This window comes from Harmonia axyridis, chromosome 2, assembly GCF_914767665.1.
Source record: "Harmonia axyridis chromosome 2, icHarAxyr1.1, whole genome shotgun sequence".
Lineage (NCBI taxonomy): Eukaryota > Metazoa > Arthropoda > Insecta > Coleoptera > Coccinellidae > Harmonia > Harmonia axyridis.
Genome location: NC_059502.1, coordinates 14,695,094 through 14,720,065, shown reverse-complemented (window position 1 = coordinate 14,720,065; position 24,972 = coordinate 14,695,094). Strand labels below are relative to the sequence as shown.

At 34.5% G+C, this 24,972-nt stretch overlaps 3 protein-coding genes across 7 annotated transcripts in view; 1 reads left to right on the top strand and 2 right to left on the bottom strand.

The window, feature by feature from the left end:
• LOC123673488 (E3 ubiquitin-protein ligase MYCBP2) overlaps positions 1–24,972 on the top strand; it is a 130,772-nt gene that overhangs the window by 27,370 nt on the left and 78,430 nt on the right. The window lies entirely within an intron of this gene.
• On the bottom strand, positions 260–16,753 carry LOC123673486 (leucine-rich repeat-containing protein 15-like). Of its 5 annotated transcripts, none has more exons than XM_045607988.1 (3): positions 16,378–16,753; positions 4,009–4,247; positions 260–1,563 (listed from the first exon to the last, which is right to left on the bottom strand). In XM_045607988.1, the coding sequence occupies exons 2-3, from the start codon at positions 4,192–4,194 to the stop codon at positions 355–357; spliced, it is 1,395 nt and encodes a 464-aa protein (XP_045463944.1). In that variant the 5' UTR covers positions 4,195–4,247; positions 16,378–16,753; the 3' UTR covers positions 260–354. The 5 variants fall into 5 exon arrangements, with proteins under 5 accessions (XP_045463944.1, XP_045463946.1, XP_045463948.1 ...); XM_045607990.1 differs by having other exon boundaries at positions 16,479–16,753; XM_045607992.1 differs by having other exon boundaries at positions 16,641–16,718.
• Positions 22,543–24,972, bottom strand: part of LOC123673485 — a 53,511-nt gene continuing 51,081 nt past the window's right edge. Inside the window, exon 5 of the mRNA XM_045607987.1 lies at positions 22,543–24,563. Within this exon, the coding sequence (XP_045463943.1) occupies positions 23,261–24,563 (1,303 nt within the window). The 3' untranslated portion in view covers positions 22,543–23,260. The remainder of the gene's footprint in view (positions 24,564–24,972) is intronic.

Genomic DNA, 24,972 nt, shown 5'->3' with positions numbered 1-24,972 from the left:
TGACTTTGTTGAACCGGTGTTGGTTTTGGTTAAGACTTTCCGTTACCGGTGCTAGGCTTGCCCTATCGGAGATCCTGTCTGTCCTTCTGCCTCTCTATTAACTCTAGGACACTTAGGAACGAGATTATGGTCTTTGGCAAGATGTTTCGTTACTTAATGGCGATTTCCATTATCTAATAATGGAAATAGCTCAAATAATTCTTCCATAAAGGATGATCTAGTAATTGTGTGTGGTTGTGGAACAAAAACTTAACTGAAATAATTTGAGATCGATATATTTATTTCTTTGAATACTCTTTACACAATTACACATAGGACTAGTACAAAAAAATTCATTGTAAATATTTAAAATTATCAAAGATCAGTGGTCAAGAGATCAGCTCTTTCCAATATCACGTGGACTTCGGTTTCTCTATAGGTTCTGCCATCAGGCACAATCAGACTTACGTTCTTTTGCGGTACGTTATTCTTGCCGTATCTGCCTTCTTTGAAAGCCTTGCGGTAATACAACGTTAGAAGGATGATCATCAGTAGCAGCAAAACAGAAATGACACCTATAATTATTAGCATGTTGGTATGCCCGGATAAAACAGTACACTTCTCATTTTCGAAGTCCTTAACCGATATGAAGTTACCGGTATCTGAACACTTGATTTCCGAGAAGAAATCCTTATATGACGCATACGTACTTATGAACGATTCGCAGTTACAAGATTCGTTGATTTTGAGGTTCACGATTTTTGTAATCAAGCCGTGTACCTCCATAGAATTACTCCACATGTAGGAGAAAACATTACTGTCTAGGGTGAGAAAGAAATCTGTGTTTCGCACTAAGTCTTTACTAGTGGTAATCTTGAGGAAAGCACCAGGGTTCACAACACCAATATTGTTATTTTTGAAGAGAACATCGCCTTCAACGGTCACTGCAAACGCTTCACCATCCAAGGTAGAAATGTTCGAGTTGATCACCTCGAATCTTCTGGGACCGTCTATCATAAAAGATCCAGAATGCAGGGTACCAAATCTGGAGTTTGATATTTGAAACTTTTCCTTGACGACCAGGTTCGAGAATGACCTGCTTGGCACTTTGTCTATTTGAACACCATCCAGAATGAGTTGTTTCGTTGTGAACAGTTTGAAAGCCTGGGGTTTCAAGTTGTCGATTATGGTGTCCCGCAGGGTGACTGTTCCGGACTGTCGCAGTGAAGAGAACGCGAAGGATTCCATTTCCTTGACATGACACTTGTCGAGTTGAATATTCTTTATTCTACCCTTGAAAGAATGCTGAGATATACTTTCTATAACGCAGTTCTCCAGTGTTATACTCAATGAAGGTATGTTATCGTCATCAGCTTCATCGTCTGGTTGGTATGTGGCGCGATAGCCGAACCAGCTGAAACTTTCTGGCTGGAGAGTTAAGGATTGAATATTCTTCAGATGGATTTGGCGTAAATTCCGAAGATTCTCTATCGCATGGACATCGAAAACGACTTTCTTGCAGTTGTTGATCTGCAAACCTCCTGTTTCATAGACTGGAATTTGTCCATGTTTTATGTGGAATTCCTGGAATTAAAACTGAGAATTAGTTTAGACGAAGTTGTAAAGGAATAAAATGTACATAGAGGCAAGTGAGGTTAAGGTAAATTCTCCAATTTGATCAAGTGGCTTTTTTTCTAGGTATAATAAATTGACTACAAGAAAATTCCTCCAGAACACAATGCACACCAAACTGTGAAAAATTTCATATTTCTGTTTAAGGAATCATTGATGGATTGTTGCTTTCGTATATAACAAATGTAGAATGAGTATTGCTTCGATTTCAAAATGGATTTCCTACTATTCTCATCATCTTTGATTTCCGAGTTATATTAAAATCAAATTATGTTTATTTTAATATTGATTCTATTATAAAATAGATTATCATCAAGTATCGGCCAGTTTCTGTCTATATATGTGGACAATGATTGATTTAATTGTGTTGAAAGGTGATTCATGGAAGCAGAATAATTTTTATCTTTCTAGAAGACTCAGTCATAATTCAAAGACTATTGAAATCATAAACTTTTATGTACCTCCATAAACCATTGCATGACGAATTTACGCCTGTGATGTTTGTTTTATAACAGTTTTATCACAGTACTGTTCAACGCACGTTATTATTAATAGTTTCGAATTTCCGATGTATCACGTTTCACCATAATGTCCCTATCCATAGATAAATATCCCTAGCCTAACACAATTGTGTTATTTACAGTAAAAAATATTGCCAATTTTACACTATGGTTTATTATTTTCTCGTAATATCTCTCTTATCATAAAAAAACGGTTAATAGAATGATAGATTTGAATACGGATTCTCTGTATTTATACGGTTCATAAATTCTAGAACTAAGTACTGTTTTAAGTAGGTTATGATGAACATATAAAAAAAAATAATGGATGTACATATAGCAAAATTCCAAAACTATAAGTGCTAGGTCTTTGCATTGAAAAATACTGTTTTCAGTCACATCGTAAAAATACATGTATTTGAGTTTTCGCAAAATAAATTAAAAATTTTTTCCTTGATTTTTTGCTTACAAAATTCATGCATCACATTTTTAAGATAGCAGTCTGGGAGGATCAATGCCGTATAGAAATTAATTTTTGTACCAATTCTCATAATCTCATACAACATACAATAAACGAATAAACTGAACCAAAATTCTATCAACAACACAATCATTAGTGTAGGTACAACTCAAGTTTTTTCGTATCATTCGAAACAATGGACGAAGAATTTTGAGAGTTGATTAAATTATTTTACCTGTTGGAAAAATTCCTTTCCAACAGGGTAATGGGTATGATAAGAAGTACGTGGGTTTTGCTGTACTGAAATAAATCAACAGTCGAGCATTGATTTACTGAGTTTTGAACATTCTTTTCGTATAGTTACCGATAGTGGTTGAACCTTGCAATTATCATTTGAGTTTTACGATAATGGTAATGAAATGAATTTATTCCATAATAGTGGATTCGAAAAAAAATTGTTTTTTCGAAAAAATTTTCCTATAGAAATATTAAAAAAGGTCTGCTCTCGTCGCCACTTTTTCTTTCATTAGAATCCTATTAACTCATAAACCGTTGAGTTTTCACACAAAGTATGGCATATTGCCGTAATTGCCATCAAAAAAGCTATCTAATGATGAAATAATACACTGGGTATGCCATTTGAAATAAGGAAGTAGTAGTATGTTTCCTTCAAGAGGAAATATCAATGCATAAAAGCGCAACAAATTTTCAGCAAAAAAATATTATTTGTTTTCCATAAACGTCTAATAGGCCATGGCAGTAAATCATCCTGTATGAATACAGGATCTGTAGGAATACAGGATCAGTACTGTACTGTAGGAATTACAGGATCAGATGATTTGAAAATCATCTGAGAGAAGACATCAGGATAGGGTTTTTCCATAGAGTAATAAACATAGACAGAGGGAGTATAGGTACGCAATTTTTACATGTCCCCAACATGGTTAGATTACGTTGTCGGATTGTGATATATTTTCGAATCCACAATTTTACTATATCGTTATGAATGTATGTTATATTGAATGAAATATATTTATTTGAGTGATTCCCGATTAAATATGCAAATTTGAATATTTGGAATTCGATATTTTTCCTAATTGTCGAATTCATAATAAGCAGAATATTTACTATTTTCTTTATCTACCTGCTGAAATCCGAAGTTTGTTTTCTTAATTTCTGATATATTTAGGTATTGATTTCAATATATTTTGAGTTAATATTGGACATAAGAAGTGCGTTCTTTGTGGAGAAACTGGCAAATTGAGTGAAATATCTCTGATATGTTTTCAATTCCGCGCGCTTCATGTCAAATTTGATAGTTCATGTTGGGGACTAAATTTGCTCACTGAAAATGACATATGCTCCCTCTATGTATGTTTCGTTGACGTCAGTTTGGCATAAGAGCCTGTAAATTTAAATAACAAATCAATAAATTACCTCAGCGTCCTCCCTGCAAGTGCAGTTTACAGTACTGTAGCTACCTCCCAACCATTGACAACCATATTTCGGCAAGGAAGTAATATCGTCGTGAACTTGATCGTTGCCGGTTAGTATAGCTGCACATTCTGCTGCTAACGTAAGGATCATCCAAACCCAACTCTTCACATTCGTCGCTAATCTCATCCTCGAAGCTACATCCTTCGCGTTACAAAAAGGGTGATCGTTTTGGAGGAAGACTGAAAATATAAACAGATTTTTTGATAAGGGGAATAGAGAATATGCTTAACAAGGAAAAAAACATAAAAGGTATGACTACTCTTTTGAACATTATAAACATATAAGGTGTTTTTTTCAAGGTATATAACTTTAAGTTGGCATTACTGTTCAAGATGGCGACCGATTTAACAGCTGTCAAGTGATTTATTCTCAGTTTGGTTTGGCAATTCATCATGAATAGACTCACGCCTGAACAACGCTTGCAAAAAGTGCAATTTTATTTCGAAAATAATGTGCCGTTGTTCCCGATTTTCATAAGCGAATTTTGTTTAGCGATGAAGCGCACTTCTGGTTGAATGGCTACGTCAACAAATAAAACTGCCGCATTTGGAGTGAAGCTAATCCTCAAGTGTATGTCGAAACACCGTTACATCCAGAAAAACTGACTGTTTGGTGCGCTTTATGGGCTGGTGGAATCATTGGTCCGTACTTCTTCAAAAACGATGATGGCCAGAACGTTACAGTCAATGGTGATTGGTATAGAGCCATGATTACTAATTTTTTCATTCCTGAATTGAACAACCATGATGTCCAGGAGCATGTCACACAGCTCGTGCTACAATCGATTTATTGAAAGACACGTTTGGTGACCGCCTAATTTCACGTTTTGGACCTGTGAATTGGCCTCCAAGATCTTGTGATTTAACACCGCTAGACTACTTTCTGTGGGGCTATGTAAAGTCATTGGTCTATGCGGATAAGCCACAAACCCTTGACCATTTGGAAGACAACATTCGCTGTGTTATTGCCGATGTACGGCCACAAATGTTGGAAAAAGTCATCGAAAATTGGACGTCCAGATTGGACTACATCCGAGCCAGCCGTGGCGGTCATATGCCAGAAATCATATTGAAAATGTAATGCCACAAGATTATCTTCCGGATAAATAAAATTCATGTCAATCGAATAATCCATCGTTGTTTTATTGCAATTTAAAGTTCTATAGCTCTAAAAAAAACACCCTTTACATGAAATAGTGGATTTACTAACAAGAGTGCAAAGTGCTATTTTTCGCAAATATAGGCGTATGAACGATTCAAAACGAAGTTCGGATGAGTTCAGAGCCCATACTTATGAGATTATTCGTCAAAAATCTTACAACAAATCCCCAAAATCGTTGACTGTTTCGAAAGTTGAAGGCGTATGAAATTTCTTTTCCGAAAACATCGTGTATCTCGAAAAGGAGAATCCAGAGGTGACTTCAAATATCATTTCCCAAGTCTCACAGATGTTCTCTATCAACACCTGAGCGCTTTCTTACTGATCACAGTCACCCTGTATCTATAGTAGGAAAAAACAAATGTGGAGGCTGACGCCATGAACCGAAGGCAACTGCTGCAACCACACAATTAAGAAATATTGTTTTCTAACGTATTGCAGATTTTTTCTAAGATTGTGAAAAGCCAGTAGTACATTTAGAAATTGAAACGTTCAAGATAAATTGATCTATTTCAAAATAGCCTTCATTCATAGTATGTATTTCCTGCATTTCCATAGCAACGGCAGTTCAAAAGGCCAAATTTCATTGTTCTGTGCCGAATCATTGTCCACAGTCTGAACTGTGAAAGAAGATGCTGCACGGATTTTAACCGTTCTGTATAATAGTACATGATTTTTGCAGAATCCTTTTGTTTTGAATACAAGTAAACGATCATATAAAGACGATATCTTGTATCATGATAAAACATCATTATGGAACCACCGAAAATGCAACAATTCGTTATGTTTTCAAAGATCCACAGGATTAGTGGATACTGTAAATAGTATGTTCAGATTTTTTCTTTATACTGTCGATAACATTTTGAGCTACAATTTGAAGTTCCACGAGATCAATTATCATTTTCAAATGAAATGAATACACTGATAGGAATACATTGCCTCACACTTTTACTATAATCTAGGTCCAGGTTACCTATAAATAGAGCACTGAGTTCGATTTCCACATGATCTGAATAAACAGAAACTATGTGATTCGAATCTTTACAAAGTTCTAGCAATATTTCTTTTGTATGAAATTTCATTTCATAATTCGTTTCAAAATTCAATGGGAAAATATACCTTAAGTGTTTTAAACGATAGTATAGTTTTAGGAGAATATCAGGTTTCTCTTAGACTTTTTAAGTGGTTAACAGTTTGCCATTATGCTTGAATTGAAAGAAACCACAACTTTCCAAGGAAACAAATTCCATAAAAAATAGAATTGCATGTATACCAACATTGCTTTTTAGCTCTCGAACAGATACTAATATCTCTCTTAAAAAAATACCCCAAATATGTCGTTTCTCGAAAATGTGAATTATTCTGGTTTTATCTTGTAGCATGAAAAGATGTATGGAAGATCATGGAATTTATATCTCATTTCACAGCCAGTGTTGAGCACTGTATGCAAAATTATCGATTGCGGTAGGTACCCAATATAATATTGATAAATAAATACCGTAAAAAATGGAAAAATCCATATTCAAAGCTCCATATCTCGAAAGCTTTTCATTTTGAGCTTTGCGGCTTTAGAAATTTTTGATCAGGACATCAAGAACTACAACATACTGAATTCACGGAAAGCCATTTTCTTAACTAAATTTGCGGGGTCTTTTTTAGATGTATTATGATAATTTCAAACTTCATACAAAATTTCTTGTCGATCGCATCACCAAAACCGTAGAAAATTCAAGAAGAATATCGAATATTAAATTTTATCCCAGTATCAACTAAAGTAAATTTTCACAGACTATTTCCCTTGTCTTGATTTCCACCAATCACAAACGCTCAATTTTGAATTGAAAATGGTAAGATAGCAAAATTGTATGACAGCACCTGTCAAGAGTTTTTTAGTGTTTACCCGCGGCAAAACTTGATAGCTATTGTCATGAAAGATTACAATATCTTTAGAAACAAGTAATTATGGTATCATGAAAAACTCTTGTCAAATACCGTTCGGGTATTCAATCTTTCCTGTGAAAAAAATCGAAAAAACACAATGCAAAATAATATAAAAAAAAGCATTCGTGCAGGTACAAAAATCCTAGTCTTCGACTAGGATTTTTGTTGCCACCAGCACTCATGATTTTTGTAAAAATATTACTTAGAAACTTGTTTTTTCGATTTTTTCCAGGAAAAATCAGATGCCTTTATGATATTAAAAACTTAATGAATGAAAAGTTGATTTGAAACAACTATACCTACACCGATTATTTTCATACCTTTGCAACAGTTTCACAAACTCACATAATACACGAACAACCTAGTTCTATTCCTCGTACCCACTTCATGAACAACTTTATTTGTATACAGCGATAAAATTCAGAATCGCGAATAATCAGATAAGAAGAACACCTATTTGAACCAACATCCAGCCGAACAGGGGACTATTTCATCTTGTTGCGCATAATTTATAATAACGTTATAGTACCTGAAAGACATATTTCAAGTCTGTTACGTGGTTTTTCTCTCGAAAAATATCGATGCTACTGATAAGATAAGCGATGCCATTACCCTTCCAGTTCATGCATTAAATAGATCAAGGTAAAGTTGTAATGAATCAATAGCGTTTCCTAATTTCGAATGTGACGAAGCGGGAATTTTGAAATGATAATAGATTAGGAGAAATCAGGAAGTTACTGCTGTGAATCAAGAGGACTTCCGCTGGTTTTATTTTCGGGAAATGGAGACGACGAGTGTTACTTTTTTGGTGAAAATTTCGAAGAGAATTTCTGTTGAAGCTCGAAGAACTTTTTGGCGGAAAAAACATGCCATTATTTCTGAAAACGAAATCTAAATCAATAGATGAATTCCCACAGAAAAATTGGACCCCAGCGGCTAGATCTAAAGAAATGTTAAAATACATTTCGAATTTTTGTGACTGATCAAGATGAAAAAACATTTTGACGATGCAACATTATAACTATTGTGTGCACTTTTGGTGCATTGAGAAGAAAATTACATACTATGTTGAAGTATAAATTACAGGTTTAGGAGATAAGGACCATTGAAATCAAAATTCATTAAGGATATAGAGAAGATTAACAAAATAGGTATAAGTTGCAGTAGCAAATATGTAACGGGTGTTTTTTTTTTCGAGGTACTTATATAACTTTAAGTTGGCATTTCTGTGCAAGATGGCGACCGATTTAACAGCTGTTACGTGATTTATTCTCAGTTTGGTTTGGCAATTCATCATGAATAGACTCACGCCTGAACAACGCCTGCAAATAGTGCAATTTTATTTCGAAAATAATGGTTCTGTGCGGAATACATATCGCGCACTACGTCCATTTTATTTTGTTTAGCGATGAAGCGCACTTCTGGTTGAATGGCTACGTCAACAAACAAAACTAGCTGAGTGAAGCAAATCCTCAAGTGTATGTCGAAACACCGTTACATCCAGAAAAACTGACTGTTTGGTGCGCTTTATGGGCTGGTGGAATCATTGGTCCGCACTTCTTCAAAAACGATGATGGCCAGAACGTTACAGTCAATGGTGATCGGTATAGAGCCATGATTACTAACTTTTTCATTCCTGAATTGAACCACCATGATGTCCAGGAGCTGTGGTTCCAACAAGACGGCGCAACATGTCACACAGCTCGTGCCACAATCGATTTATTGAAAGACACGTTTGGTGACCGCCTAATTTCACGTTTTGGACCTGTGAATTGGCCTCAAGATCTTGTGATTTAACACCGCTAGACTACTTTCTGTGGGGCTATGTAAAATCATTGGTCTATGCGGATAAGCCACAAACCCTTGACCATTTTGAAGACAACATTCGCCGTGTTATTGCCGATATACGACCACAAATGTTGGAAAAAGTCATCGAAAATTGGACGTCCAGATTGGACTACATCCGAGCCAGCCGTGGCGGTCATATTCCAGAAATCATATTTGAAATGTAATGCCACAAGATTATTTTGCGGATAAATGAAAATCATGTCAATCGAATAATCCGTCGTTGTTTTATTGCAATTTAAAGTTCTATAGCTCTAAAAAAAACACCCTTTAGATATCAGCAAACACAAGGTGACCAGCGGGACATCTCTGTGTGAGTTGGAAAATTATATTTTAAGTGACATCAGGATTCTTGTTTTCGAGATACAGGGTTTGTCAAAAATTTTGGATAAATTTCGAAGTGTAGCATTTTTTGAAAAAATAGGTTGTGTTTTAATAATGACCAAAATAAGTTGAAATCTAAATACCGGACAGGAAAAGCATATTTTTTACCGTTACAATTATAGCGTAATCCATACGATTTATAAATGTAGGCATATTTAACTTCCAGATGAATCTAATATCTATTTCCTCATTCCTTCCCATGTTTGTCAACAAAATATTTGCAGAGTTTACGCTCCACTCGAAATAATGTGAGCGAATAGTTAGTTCACCGTGTTTATGAATAAAAATGAAAATAGTACGAATTATTGATCTATTCGTAGCTGTCGTAGCTTCAAGTCGAAGCCATTGAAGTTAGCTGAACTATAGTAATGTAGTTTAAAGCATTATTTATCTATCGATATCCAGTTTCGATTTCACTAACATCACTTCACAGAATAACAACCAATTTCAACCACTCACCAAAAACTTTTCTTTCATTTCACAAAACGTTAACAAGCAGTAATGAAGGATATAAGTAATATGTTGGAACCTCATGCATCTTCTGTGAGTGAAACAAAACTTCCTATGTTTAAACCATTATCGAAAATCTAACTCGTAATAGAGTAAATATTCACATTCCAATATTTATTCTATTCGAGGTGAATGAAGTCATCGATGTTCATTTTAAGCTTCTAGCGCATTAACTGTTCATGTAAATTGTCAAATATCTATCGAAATATCCAATATATTGATTTCTGAATCGTGTGAAATTCAAACTGAAAAATTAGTCAAATTTGCATTGCGTATGAGCAAAATTGCATCACACAGCCTTGAATTTCAGTGTGAATGGACAATATAATGCATGTAATTCTAAAATGTCAATGAGTACCTATTCTGTCTGACTATGTGTTAGAACTCCGTTAAGGAATGGTATAGATTACGTCTTCTTTTATTCATCTTCAACATAAATCATTTAATATCATCATTATTATGAAACAGAAGAAGAAACTTATATACAATAATTGCTAGGTGCCTTTTTAATGAGGACATTGTATTTAGAATCTAAAAAAGACGTCCTTCAACGTATGAGTAATTTGTACTAGACAAACACAGGTTGAGTGAACGTATTCTCATACCGGCTAATTTTTTTCTATTTGAATTCAATTTGAATCCTTTCGAGAATTTTTATTTTGGTTCTAAGCAATATTAGTGCTCATTTTAAGAGTTGCTGGAGTTGAATGTTGCGATTTACTTTCGATATTGATGTATCTGTGAAATTCTAGGAAAAAAACCATTTTCAGTATTCATTATCTGTATAGGATACTTTCACATGTACTCGATTTTTTCTTGACAATGTCTAGACAGGTCAATTTTTATTTGGATGGCGCCAACTAATGATTGCTAATTTCTGGGTGTGTGAGATCATCCCCTGTTGCTTAAAGTGTCTACAGTTATTTTCTCTTCAGTAAAGTGTCGTTGTTGAGAATTTTTTTAACCTTATGAGAATACTACTTCCTTAAAAACATACCGGAAATGAGTGAATGAAATTATCCAAATATGCAGTAGATATTAACACACGAATTAAATTCTTCCAGGTAATATCAATTCATTTCTCGTCGAAAGATTGCAGGTATCTAAATGAATCAAAATTATTCCCAATTTAGAAAACAGGATGTAGATATTTTCGGCTCGAAATATTTCGGCACGTTGATAAACAAACAAGGAGGAGAAATGTATTTAACCAGAAGCATATAAGAGGTAAATATATCAAAGGGGAGTGCATTGAGCTTTAGTTCACCAGAAAATGAATAAACATTGCACCTTCTGGTTATTACCATTGAAGTGTCAACATTTCCAAACTTCATGGAAAAGAACATGTTCAGTTTTCACTGAAAATTACTGACGTGATATCAGGAGCATTTGAGCGCTCGTCATTCATGCGCCAAATGCACTTCTGAAGGCCACAGTATTGTTTATAGATGAGATTAATAAAATACATCATATACAGTTTTGTGGTCTCCTAGGGTGCAATTGCCACATGAATGAAAGGGCGCTAAAAACTCCTGACTTCACGAGATAGCTTTCTTAATTTTTTTTTATTATATATCTCAACCCAATCAGAACGCTGATCATAGAAATATTGTTTTTTTTCCAATATACATACTTCTGAATTTTTCTATAATTGTGATGACGCGATGAATATAGTATACATGCAAATTTGAATCCAAGCAGATCGTCACTGAAATATTGAGTATTTCTTCCATTATTCTTCTTGAATTTTCTATGGCTCTAAAGATGTGATCAGCTTGAAATTTTGCGCGAAGTTTGAATTTGGAATTTCATATAAACATTAAAAATGTCAACCCCATCTGGTTTTGTGGCCACGGAAATATTGGATAAATTTTTCACGATATTCTTCCTGAATTTTCTATGGTTCTGATTAGGATAAACATGAGACTGTACGCTAGGGTTCAAATATTCATTCTATATTCAAATAAAAATTTTCATCTTGAACGAACCTCGAGGCGAACCTGTAGTATTGAAATGAACAGAAACGCTAAATTTGAAAGGCCATATTGACGAAAACCCTAGTCTTATTATGCCCATTACAGAACGAAACTACTTTCGTTCGAGAGCAAAGTGACAAAATCGAATTTGAGGACGAAGTCATCTTCAGTGAGTCCAACCTTATCGTTTGAGACCATAACCGGCTCAAAATTCCAATAATATAGAAAAACTAGTGATCAAAAAAAAGTGTGTTTGATAATGGTTTCGACTTTTCTACTGATTGCTCTCAACAAAACCTACGATATTTTCAGTTTTTCCGAAAATATTTAAAATTCTGACGATTCAATTTACCTCATGAACATGTGGTACTAGTTTCACAAGAAAATAAAAATCAACTTGTAGTTCGTCAATTGGATAATTTCTTTTTTAAGTGGTTTTTCCCTACAAATTAACCATCACATCAATTCACAGATGATTTTTTCGAGTAGGTGTAAATGTCTTCACTTCACACAGGCAATACGATACAAAAAATTAACTGCAAGATATTTATTCAATTTCATATTGTTGAATTCTTTGTTACACTCAGAGTTGAATTATAAACTAATTACTATTCTATGAACGTTTATCATATCTAGTAAACAACTAACAACTCCTTAGAAAGTATAGGATTAGCAGTGCTCAATTACTATTCTATTTTACTACTCATTTAGGTTCTCACTGTGTGAAAATTTCGCTATTTTTGAAAGGAATTTTAACAATTTCGATGAGTTGTTGAAGCGTATACCGTTCTATTTTTAGTAATGGCGTAGTTTTTACTAGGCAAATGATAACAGATAACAGCTTCAAAAGTGACAACTGCTAAGATGGCAGGCTATCCAAAAGGAAATCTATTTTTGGAAAACCCTTGTATATTAAATATTGAAAAACCAGTGAATTATTCTTCTCTGATTTAATTCCTCGATTTTAGCCATTTCATAATTCAGGTTCTCGAACTAATAACTAATAAGAGCAAAATGGTATAGTAACCGCTTTTCATACTAAATTTCTTACTCACAAATATCATAGAATAGTTCTTTATAATACAAGTGCAGAAGGCATTGATATTCTTCCACGAATTCAAAATTCAAAAACGAGCCACGAAGTGGTGAGTTTTTGAATGAACGAGTGGTAGAATGAGACTTCTGTTCGAGTATTATACATTATTTTCTCCAAATCATTGCATTCTTATTGAAATTAATGAAATATTTCCATACATATAATTTAGTGATTTTTGCATTGAAAAATGTTGTTTGGCAGAACTGATTTCTTTAAGAAAAATTGATGAATTGACAGATAAAGCCGTGGCGGAAAGTTCGGAGTACCAACATATAATAATAAAATATAACCATGAAAACTGTGCGTTTCTGATATATTCTCGCACGATTTTGTTCTACAAGATGTGGAAGAATGAACGGAATAACCACAGAATTAGAGAAATAACTATTCTAAACTAAATTTTGGAAAACCCTTCATTAAAAAACAACTTTTCGTTTAGCCAATTTCGATTCACATTAAAAACTTCCAAGAATTTTGAGCAAATTATCTGCTTCGAAAGTATGGAAACAGGTACTTCAATTTGACTGATTGGTCTTGTCATGTGAACGTGTTTCTCAATGAATAATTATGAGTTACAGCCGAAAGTAATTCATGCCACTTTCCTTTATACTCTTCAGTCTTCAGCATTGCATTCTAAATCAGTTACATTGAAAAAATGTTTCAAAATCGTACAATTATCTGTGTTATTTTGTGGTGTTTTATTTTGAAATATCTTATAGGAATATCATTCATATAATTTTATCCTGACGTCATTTGAGTAATATTGAAAGCCATAATTTGACATAAAAAGATAATGATTATATATTGGGTTTCAGTTGTATTGATACTTGGAAATTGTTTTTCATCTACAAAATCTATCTGATGGAAAAACGATCACAAATCGAATTTTTTCTCGTTGAAATATATTTCTCTGGAGTACTCATGAGAGTACCCCACTGTTTTTTCAACTAATTCAAAAACGTGGCAGTGGTGTTACATAGAATTTTCAGTCGAAAGTCATAATTTAGAATATTTAGATATGATCCCATATCTTGGCATGGGAACAAAATAAATAAGCTGGTGATATCACCGGTTACAAAAAAAAATATCGTGAAGGCATATTCTAGAAATAACCAGGTCATATGTTTCGGATGGTATGTTTAGGAAACGTCGATTAAATGTGTCTTAATTACGTATCGTAGGTCATTACTTTTATTTACGATGGGAATGAGATATCGTCTGTCAATAACAATCTTGCAACGTTCACAGAATGCGTTGACACTGCCTGATGAATTGAACATATAGCCAGATTATTTGAGGTATTCGTCAACCAATACTTTCGAAAATGTGTTCAGAAAATGTGTAAGTCGCCTCAATTTATACAGCGTGCCAAAAATGTAACGTAACTCGTCAATAATTCTTGTATGAAGAATTTTTAAGGAAAATCCTCGCACCCGTCAATTTTTAATTTCAAAAGCAATTTATCGTATGCTTTTTTTGAATTTGATATTTCTCAACCCCTCTTCTTAATTTTTTCAAATGGAAATATATGGATTGTGATACATCCAATGGAAGGTAATTTGATTACCTGTTCAGCGATGTGGCTAGAAGTAGAATTGGTTGTGCCGTGATTTATTAAAAGATTAGGAAATAATTCACAATTTGTGATTAGAGAGTAACTTAACTAATCATTATTCTTTTACTAATTATTATAAAGGGACGTCTACGAATCCATGGATCGTAAATTTCAAAACCAGGTCTTCCTATGCTTTTTTGAATTCACGCTCCACATCCTTCTACTGTTTTTTCAAATAGGCATATATGGATTGTGATTAAGGTCTTGAATTCAATTTATAGCATTGGCATAGAACTTACCTCTAACGTGACCCCAAAGAAAAAATACCACAGGTATTAAATCACAAGATCTCGGTGGCCAATTATGATCACCTTTTCGAGAAATAAGAGTTTGTTTCGTTATCATCAATATCTTCCAATTCCGGCCTTAAAAAATCATTAATTTTCGCCTAATTCCCAAGATCGACGAGGAATCGACAAACCTGAGTTTAAGTAAACACTGACTGACTACATCAGTCAGTTCATTCTCAGTTTTTCTTGAGTAGCGCACACTGTTTCGATTCAGCACTTCACGAACTTGTCCCTACAGCTCAATTTTTTCCACCAGTTTCACTGTTGCTTGACGAGAAGGTGCTTCACGACAATTTTTGTAGTGGATCTTGACAATGTAAATACGTCTATAGTTTCATTTTTAGAAATTACGTAGTTTTTACTCGTCAATTTTCAAAAAATGACATGAAACTGAATTAATAAATCATTAAAATGAGACTCTAGATTTATTATAGTGGATTCCTAAAGTACCTACTACATATTTCCATTTTTCTGGCAAATAGCTACGTGAATAATTCAAATAAAGTAATGCAGTAGTTTAATAAACCCCCCCTCTCTTTTCTTGTTGGATATGAATAATCGAACTCATTCAAATATCCACTTCTAACTAATATGCAAATATAATTTTTTAAACTTGAATGATGGTCAATAAAAATCGAATGAATACAACTCATAAGAAATAATATGATTCATGATAAATCATCGTAATAAGGAAAAATAAGTCGTAGATACTTTATTATCAGCGATCAATAGATTTCAGAATATCAACGATACCATAATTTTTTCTCAGAATGCACAAACTCAGTTGGTATATTAAATAAATATTTCATTTCTCTTTTAATTTCACTCCAAAATTATTATGAGTATGAATTCAAGGTTTGCATAGTAAATTGAGTATCATTATTCTATAAAATTGTTGTAATTTTCTGTTTTCATGTTATATGGTTTTTCAATGAATTGTTTTTCATTTGGACATTATATTCATGTTTTTCGAAAATCATGCGATCAGGTGCCAAAGATGGAAGTATTAATTCAGTATAGAAACTAAGAATCTATAACTTCGCATCACACAGCATTGTGCACACAATTATTTTTATTTAATTTTGGTTAATTATTTCTTCTGAACTATGGAAATATCCAAAGGAAGAAAATTAAGATCCCAATATCTATTTATGTTGATTTCAAAAATCTCTCAATGCTCTTCGTGGAGATTTACATGAAATTTGGTACAAAAATGGAGAATAACAAATTTTTCGAATATTATATCACATAATATTATGAACAGTGATACAAAATAACTTTATCTCGTTTATCATAATGAGTGATTCAGATGAATAATATTAATCAATAGATTTTTTAATTTAGCATTGCTCCAGATTCTATGTTATTCAAAATGTAAACTATGGTACTATGGTATAAATTTGATTTATAAACAAAAACACCCGGGACGTAATCTTCAGAGGTCACAAACATTGATTCTCGAACACGAATAAATCATAAAAAAACTGAACTCACATTTCTTCAATACTTTAGAAGATTCGACAGATTTAATATCCTGCTATCTATCGTTAACAACAAAATCCCGATACTCGGATCCTAACTTGTCATTCACTTATATAATCGTGTTCTACCGAGCGCATCTACATAGTACACAAGGTGACTATTTTTTTCCGCATATGGATCAACGCAACACAAACTCCGCAACAACCAAAACTCTCATGCACACACCAACAATCATCTACAACTACGACAAAACATCGTTTTAAAAATCCGCATACGATGCACTCTGGTGCAGGTTTGCTGACGGAAAATCTCTTCGATTTTCGAGCGTTTCTCGCACGCTCGATATTGTCTCGGTGAGCGACTTTTATAATTGTTTGTTCATTTGAACTAACGAGCAAGAGGAGCATGTGTGCTTGCTGTACTTATTTTTCGAACGGTGTTGCCGTCTCTGATGAGATGCACGGGTGAAGTAGTTCCTTCGAAGAAATGATAAGAAATCATGTAAGTGCGTATTTTCTGTGCTTCGTTCATGTTATCTTTGAGAACGAGGTCTTTTCAAAGATGATTGAACTTGTTGAACGTGTTTTTTAACGAAACTATATGAATTTTACTGATTATTCGTATTTTCCTTCCAACATTAGCATTCAGTTAATGGAATGTCTTTTCTCTAATTCTGTGGTTATTCCGTTCATTCTTCCACATCTTGTAGAACAAAATCGTGCGAGAATATATCAGAAACGCACAGTTTTCATGGTTATATTTTATTATTCTATGTTGGTACTCCGAACTTTCCGCCACGGCTTTATCTGTCAATTCATCAAATTTCCTTAAAGAAATCAGTTCTGCCAACCAACATTTTTCAATGCAAAAATCACTAAAATATATTTATGGAAATATTTCATTAATTTCAATGAAATTGCAATGAATTAGAGAAAATAATGTATAATACTCGTACAGAAGGCTCATTCTACCACTCGTTCATTCCAAAACTCGCCACTTCGTGGCTCGTTTTTGAATTTTGAACTCGTGGAAGAATATCAATGCCTTCTGCACTTGTATTATAAATAACTATTCAAGATCTGTGACCTAACAACTAATTTTTGGTTTATCTCCACCCACAATTAACTTTTGGAATTGTTCAATGCAAACTTTTTTTAACACAACGATAACGATCGCCTGTGATTGTATCAGTCGGTTTTAACAACTCATAATACACTACGCCGAGCTGGTTCCACCAAATACTGAGCATGAACTTGCAACCGTGAATATTCGTTTTGGCCGTCGACGTGGAAGCATGGCCGGGATATCCCCATGATTTTCTGCGCTTGGGATTATCGTAATGAACCCATTTTTCGTCTCCAGTCACAATGCGATGTAGAAATCCCTTACCTCTTTGGCTTGCAAGCAGCTGTTCACAAGCAAAAAAACGCTGTTCAACATCTCTTGGCTTCAACTCGTAAGACACCCAATTTTTTTGTTTCAGAATCATTCCCATGGCTTTCAGGCCTTTTGAAATGGCTTGTTGCGTCACTGCCAATGATCCTGCCAATTCTTGTTGCGTTTGACACGAGTCTTGACCAAGTAATGTCTTCAATTCTAGGTCTTCGAAAACCTTCCCATTTCCACCGCCATGCTGGTATTCGACGTCAAAATCATCGTTCTTGAAGCGTTGAAACCCCTCTCGGTACGTTCTTTCACTAATAGCGGTCTCACCAGAGATATTCGAGAGCATTCGATGAGCCTCAGACGCAGATTTCTTTATATTAAAGCAGAAAATTAAAACTTCCCGCAAATGACGAGAATTTGGCTCGTAAGCTGATATGTTTAATCGAGAATAACTTTATGATGCAGACACAAATCGACTAATTTTTCGATGGCGTTATATTCACAAATAACTAAGCTTATTGTATGACATCTACGATCTATTTATTTCGACTACCACTACAGCCATCTATTACAAAACGGCGGAAGCAAAGTTGTACACCTAATAATTATTGCGATCCAAGGATAGAAGTACAGAAGAAAGACTTGACATTTTCACGATACCACTAACTACCTGATGTAAATATCCATACCAATTTCATTGATATCGAACAAGTAGAACTTGAGATATGGAAATCCTAGGAATTTCACGTTTGCGCTTGTTCAACTTGCACCCTTGGGTTTCGTTCTCCTATCAGAGGTTGGAAGTCAACATGGCAATTTTAATTTTATTCACACTACCCTGAAGAGTTGACTAGAGCTCACCCTGAACCATTCCCTCAAGTTTCTCAGCCATGATATCCTCCTTCGAGCGATAGATTTCTTTCCTATGATCTTGCCTTTCATTATCAGCCTCAGCAGCGAGTGTTTAGGTCCCCTCAATATCCCTTAATCTGGAAACACTTAATTTTGTATGGGATTACCTTCGACTCTTACTGAATATGCATAACAAAATTTCATTAAAATCTAATAATAATTGTCACGAGGATGTGAAGGTAACATAGGTATGTAGACCAAAACAGAACAAAACCAGAATTGTTCGGTATGATCTGAACTGAATTTACGAACCGACATTTTGACATTGGTGATCAAAAAGCATTTTTTTATCCCAATGATCCCCATATCGTCGAAAAACTAGAAAGTAAGATTTTTTGGTTTAATCAAAAACTCTCAAAATTGTTCGAAAAGCTTCAAAATTCCCATTTTTGTTTTATCTGTTTCAACTTATCGTACAGCAATTGCAGATATACTAAAATATTAATTGCGCCGAAAAAGATCCGAAGATTCAAAGAAAAGCAGATATGAGCGGCAACGCAGCTCTCCCACACTGTTTTCATATCTCCATGGCAACGTCTAGACGCCGCATTTGCATTCCGTCTGATAAGTAACCACAAGACGCCTCGACCGACGCATTCGTCTCGTACGCCAAACTGCTTTTTCATCATATTTCTAGAGTCCAGAGGCGGTTGAAAATTCATAAAAAATCCAGCACCGATCTGACCCATATTTTAGCGCGGTCAATGACTAGAAGGTATCGATCCCGCCTAGCAAGCAGAAATGAATGGTTTCTCCAACCCGTTAGGTTGCACGTTTTGCTCCTATTTTTGCCGGGGGAGTTTATCCATTGTTCTTAGAGGTTTTATGGGCCGAGTCGGCAAGCTGTTTTACGATGCCGTGATGCCAATAATGAATGTATACCTAGCGCAGTATGTGGTGACATAACAATTTCAAATTGTAGGCACAAACTGCACTGAAAAAATATGAGGGAAGCACTGACGTGAAGTTGGCAGCTTTCGAACGTTTGTTCGTTCATGCGCTAATTGTGCCTTTGGAAACTACATGTAAGACGTCACTCAGTAGGTCCCTGGCCTGGTCATACAACTTTTTTCTCTTCAGTACCATGTGTCATAATTTCATATAGAATTAGATCAGATCAGATTAGATTAAAGGGGTTCAATTGCACTGCGACCTAATTGTGCCCCCTAACAGAGCTATTCTGACCATTACGTGATCTATAGCTCCAGAGTTCTAATGAAGTCCAGTATCTGGGATGACTTCAAAGAGGCTAGCTTCCTCACTTCTTCAAGCTTCTTGTCCAAAGGATATTTAGCGATGGCGAGGCATTCCGTCACCAGGTAATCCGGAGTTTCTTCCTTCTCCCCTCAGAATCTGCGCTCGTCGTTTTCTGCTAGACCCAATCTCATGAGGTGCTTGTTGAGATGGCAATGCGCTTTAAGGAATCCAGTGAAGAGGTGTAGCATTTTCTTTCTTAGATCGCGCAGTGTCAAGGTTTAATAGGAACTTTTTGGAATAATACAACCCAGGAAGATTCCGCCAAAGTGTTTCTCTTTTGGTTTTTCCTGCTCCTGAAACTCTTGAATCATTTGCCTTTACCACAGGAAGGTTCCAGGCCAATGAAAGGAGTTTGTGCTACTTTTCTAGCAAGTGTGTTATGGCCTCTTTATTTTCTTTAATTCCCGAGTGGCCGGGAACTCAGACTCCAATACCTTCTTAGAATTGATGACAAATCAAAGATATTGAAGAAAACATCTACATGCAAAACTTTGTAATAATTATTATAAAAATATCGATTTAGAAAGCGCGCAAAAACTGCTTTCTGCCTTCAAATCAGTGTTTTTTCAATTTTCTCAAAAAAATTCCAATCCGGTTAGTATAAAAAAAATGTTATTCGAATCAACATTTTCTCATTGTATCATTCTCGTTTTATCAAGTTTCATTTCTTTTGAACACTTGGGTGGGCTTAGGAATTAAAATCATTTCGCGAAAAATTAATTTTTTTTTGTATACATAAAATCCGAGCTATCCAATTATGATAATTATGGTAAATTTATTGTTACGAGCGAATCAACTTTTTATCGACCATTACATCATCATTCTGGGTAGTTTCATAAACATCTGTTTAAAATGAATCAAAACTATAATAAATGCATTATCGATTAAATTTATCGTCTACATTCTTCGATTCAGACAACACCTCTTTCTGATACGATTTTCTTATGATAAAACTGTTTCACCTATCCATTGAAACGGTTGTTTACATCAATTTCATACACGCCTTCCCATTCTCAGAGATCGTAATAACTACCTACTTATCTACCTACCTATTGTGCCATAAATGTATTACTTGCTGATTTTCAGTTGCCAATGGGAGAGCCTTGAATGATATTGTAATTGAAACTATCTCTGGTAAGAAATTTCTCTGTAAGAAAAATAAAATACCAGATTATATACATACAATTCAACATTATACAGAAAGTTGTCGCAAATGTCTTCATTGGAGAAATTTTGTGCCTAATATGGTAGCAATTGAGCTCTTTTCTTGTACGAAATGAGACATCAAACCTCTTACAATGAATTTTTACGGTCGCAATAACGACCGTAGGCTAGAAGATCTAGGGAAGTAGATGAAGCGAAATTATTAAAAAAATCAGGAAAGAATTGACGTGAAGTAATGAATTTTTGAGCGCTCGTCATTCATGCGACAACTACACTCTTGTAGACCACAGAACTGTAGGTATATACAAGGGGATTCACCGCGATGGCCTATTAGACGTTTATGGAAAACTAATCTTAATTTCGTGCTGAAAATTTGCATCTTTGGGTTTGAGACAATGATCTTTTTCTCTAAAATATTTTCAGATTTCTACAACTTCCGGTTGTATCAGAAATAGACTACTACTTCCTTATTTCAAATGGCACTTTTATACGTAGAATTGACTGAAATAATAGAAATATATAGGTTCTAATTTGAAAATCTTGAGTTTTAATGAATTTGCGTTGTCCAACTTCATGATCTTCTGATAAACACCCTGTACATTTCTGGTCCATACCGCAAACAGTCTTATAATACTACGTATTTGTAGAATCAAAAATGAAAAAGGTCTTTCAAAAAAACTTTTTTTGCAGAAATATGTATTCAAAAAAATGTGGGTCCTCGTCGCCACCATTTTTTTCATAAGAATCTCATTAATTTATGAACTGTTGAGTTTATATGCAGGGTATGACATATTGCTGATGAAATTGCCATCAAAAAAGCTATCTACTGTTCTTGTTCAATTGTTTAATTTGACTATTCCTTATACAATGCTCTGTAATATTGTCGCTGAGGAAAATAAAGATTATTATTATTATCTATTAATGATGCAATAATATATTATACTATTATATAATCATATATATTCAGAAGTTTGGGTAAACCATGCTCGAATCCACCAAATAAAATTTAAAGTTTTTTGTTCAAAGGATTGCTTGCATAAAATAAATGCACTTACTTTTCTCCTCAGCAATACTAACACAATTCTTGTTTTTCCGTTCATCCTAATTCATGTCCTGGTAACTTTTACCCAACAATTATATTGCTTTAACAGTTTTGTTATTTTGTTTTAACTCATCATTTATATGTTGTTATACTATTCAAACTCTTTTGATATATTGCCATAGTTGTATTTATTTCTACATTCATTATTCCCCATAATATGTGCCAATAACATCAAATGATGAAGTTATTATAAAAAAAACACCAAATGAATGGTGTACCCTGGTCAGGTATGGAATTAGTGTTCATTCCTAGTTTTTCTCAATTTACTCAAATTCTGAGCAGGATGAGACATCTTGAGCAACACAGGATATAGCACTTTACAGGGTTTAATACCTCTGACGACTATTGAAATAATATTTTTTCAAGGTATAAATTTATTGAGATAGAAGATAATAAAATATTACAAATGCATATACACTAAAATAATACAAAATATACATATTTATAACAGCATCCTTTCCTAAGATCTACGTTATATAAAAGATAATAATTATTCTTTTATTAAATCTGTACAGTATCACAGCACGGCAAGATTTCACATTAATATGTGTGTGTTTTCTGTTTGTTCGAGGTAACTCTTTCATGATCTTCAGTGCAATAATTTGATAATTCTATAAATTTGCTTGAACAGAATTACATGAAATTAATCCAAGAGGATAAGTATAAACGAATTATGCAAGACTAGAATTCATATATTAACTCAAGGATAACTATGTCATGATAGTTTTTGAAAAAAAGCCATAGCATGAAATATTTCACATAAGCAAAATTCACAGAATGGTTCAGATATAACAATTTGGTTTTCTGATTTCTACAGAAAATTAATGCTTAGAATAACTTTTATTAACATTTTGATATTGAACTCACATTGTTTAAAAGAAAAGTAGGGTTCATTGATGAACAATAGACATGAAAAAATATTCGCTCTGAAGTGGACGCATTTCTCGTTAAGTATAATAGAAATGAAGTACTGTGAAGGTACATCTTCACCTATGAGGCACTTCTGACATTGATCACATAAACACGGAAATTTAATTCAGTTCACAATTTTGCCGATAAGAATTTCGAATGAGATCAACCAATAGACGAAGGTCCAGCTCTATTGTACAGATCGTCAGGCTTATTTGGTAAAGGTCTGGCAGCCATATTACCAGAGCCGCCAGATTTTAAAGAGTCTTTTTTCTCGTTTCTCTCGTTCTGCATCTGATTCTGCTTCAGTTCTGAGTACAAGTGGACGGCAGCATCAGAAGGCTCGGAATAATCGTTCAGAAAAGGGGAGGATTTCGACCTGTCCTCTTCGGTATCGATGAATTGAAGGTTGAACCTTTCCTCCATCATGCGAAGAATGCTTAGGGGGCCGTTCTGTACAGTGTCCGTACTTTTTCGGTCAGCAGGTTGCGCCTGCATATTCGCTAGTTCTTCATACAAATGCGCTTCTTCGTCTTGTTTATTATTGTTATCATAATTATCTTCTATTACAAACATTTCGTAAAGTTTTTCGATCATTTCTGTTGTTTCTTGATGGGTGTCTGGATCGTCCAGTCGTTTTTTGAGGTATTCTAAATATTCTAAAGTCAGTTCTTCAGGGAGTTCTAATTTTGGTTCTTCGCTTTCTTGATCCATTGTTACTATTGTGTTTTCTTCGTCGTTACTAGTTTCATTGGGACTGTAGTGCATATTTCTTAAATACCAATTTCGTTTGACCCAACGGCCTCCCACAATGAATAAAAATATGACGGTTGAAATTACAGCAATTAAGACCAGACCTTTAATAGTCAGGAGAAGAACTTGTTTGCTATCATCTGCTGGCGGGGCATCAAGGAAGACAGGATTGGTGATATTTACAATCTTTTCCTCACCAACATAAGGTTCGCAGGTTAAAACATTGCCAGGAGCACATACTAAATCTGTGAAGTTCCTCATATTGATCAAACCAGTCTTTAACTCGTAGCATCTCGCCAGTAGTTCGTCTACAGTGCAAAAACTTGAATTCATGACGTTATTGATACTCCTATTGGTCTTCAAAAGTTTCTCCAGCCAAGTGTCCATGAAGCAGTTACATTTAACGTTGAAATAGTTCTCTTCAAACTCTACGCTGCTTTCGTCCATGATAGACATGAAACTCAATGAGTTTTCCTCCAGGTGGAAGATGTCGTTGTTGATGAAGGAGAATTGGTGATTTTCTTGGGATGTCATTTCGCCAAAAATATAGATGGAATTAGCTCCCAAGTTCTTGATCATGTTTTGTTCGATAAGTATTTTGTTCCACACGATATCGAATCCCAAGGCGGACGATTTGAAGTCCACGATTTCGTTGCCAACTAGATCAATCACAGCGGAAGTGGTATTTATCGCGCCTGTTTCGATCGTTTGTATTCTGGAACAAAAATATGAACATTAGGTGGGTTATCTATCACAGAAGGTTATTTTCTTGAATTAAATGAATTCCCAGAAGCAAACATGGGAATAAAATATGTATTTGCTGTCAGAAATAAATTTTGAGAAATTAGGAAAGCACTATACTTTACATCACTCGTTCATTTCTACACCAATTGAACTCACAGAACTGTATATAGGCAATTAGCGTATAACTGAACAGAGCTCCTACTTTACGTCAGTGCATTTCCTTATTTTTCTTTAGAAACGACTCAAATATCCTTTTTGAATTGAATAATCTATGGTTCTGCTTATAAAGGGTTTTTCAATAAGTGGTTCCATTTTGAATGACCCACTGCAAAATTTTCACCATTTTTGTAGTGAATTTTTTCAATTTCAATGCGTTGTTG

What these genes read in the sequence shown, in the direction of transcription:
- LOC123673486 (XM_045607988.1), bottom strand. Translation starts at nt 4,194, where the DNA reads ATGAGATTAGCGACGAATGTGAAGAGTTGGGTTTGGATGATCCTTACG. An exon ending in CTTGCAGGGAGGACGCTGAG is followed by an intron (nt 1,564 to 4,008) that starts GTAATTTATTGA and finishes TTTTAATTCCAG; the next exon opens with GAATTCCACATAAAACATGG.